This window comes from Gymnogyps californianus, chromosome Z, assembly GCF_018139145.2.
Source record: "Gymnogyps californianus isolate 813 chromosome Z, ASM1813914v2, whole genome shotgun sequence".
NCBI classification, from domain to species: Eukaryota; Metazoa; Chordata; class Aves; order Accipitriformes; family Cathartidae; genus Gymnogyps; species Gymnogyps californianus.
In genome coordinates this window covers 35,903,374-35,905,761 of record NC_059500.1, presented here as the reverse complement: position 1 = coordinate 35,905,761, position 2,388 = coordinate 35,903,374, and the positions used below count along the sequence as shown (strand labels likewise).

Genomic DNA, 2,388 nt, shown 5'->3' with positions numbered 1-2,388 from the left:
CTAGTGCGTCTGGTCATACGTGCCAGCTCCCTTGTAGGCTCCAACGTAGCCACTGTTGTCTGTCAGATCCTGGCGGCCAGCAAGACCCTTCCCTTTGCCACTCTCATCAAAGCGCTCTTTGTGGCTGCCGGTGTATTTGCTAGTGTCCGTCAGCCTCTCGACCCCACCAACCTTGGTGGCTTTCTGCAAGAAAGGAGGCCAGCAAGAGGCAGCCAGCGTTAGGAAACAGCTCACAAACAAGCTCTTGCCTGTGTGCGAGGACAGCACACATCTCTACAGCAGGGACAAATGGTCCCGTGGCAGCTCAAGGTGCACAACAGGTGAGGAAACTCATACTCACTGTGGCGCCCACGCTGCCAGGCTCCTTCCCCGCGATGAGGCCATACACAGCCTGCAGCGCTTCCTCCGGCGATTTGCCCTTGAAGCGCTTGCTGCAGAGCTCCTTCATGGCCTGCTGGAACTCAGCAAAGGTGATGGTGCGGGCACCCTTGGTCCTACAGCGAGGGGAGACCAAGAGGAAAGTTACCTCGCCACTGGGTGGCAGGGGGATGGGAAATGCCCAGGGCTGCCCCTCGCACAAGAGCCTGCCTGATGCCTGCCATTCCCTCCTGCCACCCGGCTGTGCTGCCCACCACGCCTCCCTGCAACACTCACTTGACTTTGTTGAATACGATGTCAACGTCAGTGCTGGTCACGGCTTTCCCATCCATCACCCCACACTCTTTGCACATCTTGGAGAAGTTTTTCCCCGTCATGTCATTGCCACTGGCAGATGTGTCACCGTACATCGCAAATTTACGGAAAGTGTTTTCTACCTCCGACATCTTGCTGCTGTGGAGAAAAGAAGTCAGCAGGGAAGGAGCTGAGGACCATCTGCAGCTGCTGGACACACACTCATGTCCCACGCACCTCGTCTCCAGCAGAGCAAGGGCCACCACCCACAGGTATCTCTCCACCGTGGGACAACCATGACGACCACACAGGTATTGACACAGAATGCCTGGGATCCAGGCAGGATCGGGGCAGGGACGGTGGGACCCAAGGCAAGGCAAAGGAGGGGTGGAGGTGGGGCTCTGTGGTAAATTAATGACTGCTGCATATGAAACAGTGAGGCATCCAAAGCTTCTGAACCTTTTTGAAATACAAGTTTCAGTTAGATTGTCTCAATAACAAATGCCTGCATTTGTAAGCTGATTTGTGCTTTGCCTGTTATTTGATGATAGAGTCCAGACTTGTCTTCCAGGCCCCAGATAAGTGCCTAAATCTCACAGACCTTCTTGCAAGTAATCACCAAGGAGTTGTCCCCATCTTTCCCCATCACACTTCATCCCCTGAATTGCTCCCTGAACTAGGTTGTCCTCCCCCCGACACCAGTAAATTTCCCACGACTGATTAACTTAGACCACTGCAACCAGGTGTCAGGGATCTCTAAGAACATAAAAGCCATTGCTTGGATTGTAAATCCAGCCACCACGACTTGAGCAACTGATTCCTGCCGCTTGTAAGACACCCTCAAACCCTTTTGAAATACCCAGCCTCTCCTTCAGCCTTGTGCTTCACCCAGGGGCTCTGGGTCTCAAGGTTGTTTGCAGGCTGCCATTTAACATAAATCTTGTGCGGGTCTGCACCTCTCTAGAGCAAAAATCAGGCAGGCTTGTACCAGGGAGGCTGTGTGCTGCGAGCATGAAGGGGGTAGCGGGGAGCTCCGGGTGGTCTTGCCAGGGGCCTCCCAGGACCCTTACCGCCCTCCCTGGGAGCTGTGGACCCAGCTTACCTGCGTGAGCCGGCGTTGATGGTGAGGGCGATGGTGCTGGCCCTTTCCCCGCTGTCCTGGAGGCAATGGGCACTCAAAGCCACCCCTTGTTCCTCACTGGCCAATTGTCACCTCAGCACCCACGCGTGTCACAGTCCTCGGAAGGCCCACCACAGGGCCAGGGGTGGAGGAGGGTGGGGGTGGGGATGGGAGAGGAGGGGGGGACAACCCTGTGCCACCAGAGATGTGATGGTCCAAACCCCTTGGGGGGGTGGTTATTGGACCTTCAGCCCACTGTGGGACAAAAAACCAAATACCGCACTGTCTTCACCTAACATAAGCATCACACACTGGAAATGTCATCCATACTGGGATACGTACTCCGAAGGGAAGGTGCGTTTATCCCTATAACGAGTAAATGCAGCCAGTCCTTGCTCCTCCTTCCTCAAGGACCTGATCTGCTGCCAGCGTGCTCGTGCCCTGGCTGGGGGATCTGCCCGCATGGCTTTGGGGGACACCAGGAAATCAGTAACTCCAAAAGGCAGGGTGAGAAGGGGGAGAGACACAACACATATCACCTGTGAAAAAACTTCGAGAAACAGTTTTCCACTCATAAGCTAACAAAGTTAAAGTAG

General features: G+C 54.9%; 1 protein-coding gene across 1 annotated transcript; it reads right to left on the bottom strand.

Annotated features, from left to right (window-relative positions):
- Positions 1–833, bottom strand: LOC127027642 (tubulin polymerization-promoting protein family member 2-like). The gene is made up of 3 exons (XM_050913446.1): positions 655–833; positions 341–494; positions 1–183 (listed from the first exon to the last, which is right to left on the bottom strand). The coding sequence occupies exons 1-3, from the start codon at positions 822–824 to the stop codon at positions 1–3; spliced, it is 507 nt and encodes a 168-aa protein (XP_050769403.1). The 5' UTR covers positions 825–833.
- Positions 834–2,388: the final 1,555 nt, after the last annotated feature.

Coding starts and splice junctions, on each gene's coding strand:
- LOC127027642 (XM_050913446.1), bottom strand. CDS start 824: ATGTCGGAGGTAGAAAACACTTTCCGTAAATTTGCGATGTACGGTGAC. Junction 495..654: donor ATCGTATTCAACAAAGTCAA/GTGAGTGTTGCA, acceptor CCCTCGCTGTAG/GACCAAGGGTGCCCGCACCA. Junction 184..340: donor CTGGCAGCGTGGGCGCCACA/GTGAGTATGAGT, acceptor CCTTTCTTGCAG/AAAGCCACCAAGGTTGGTGG.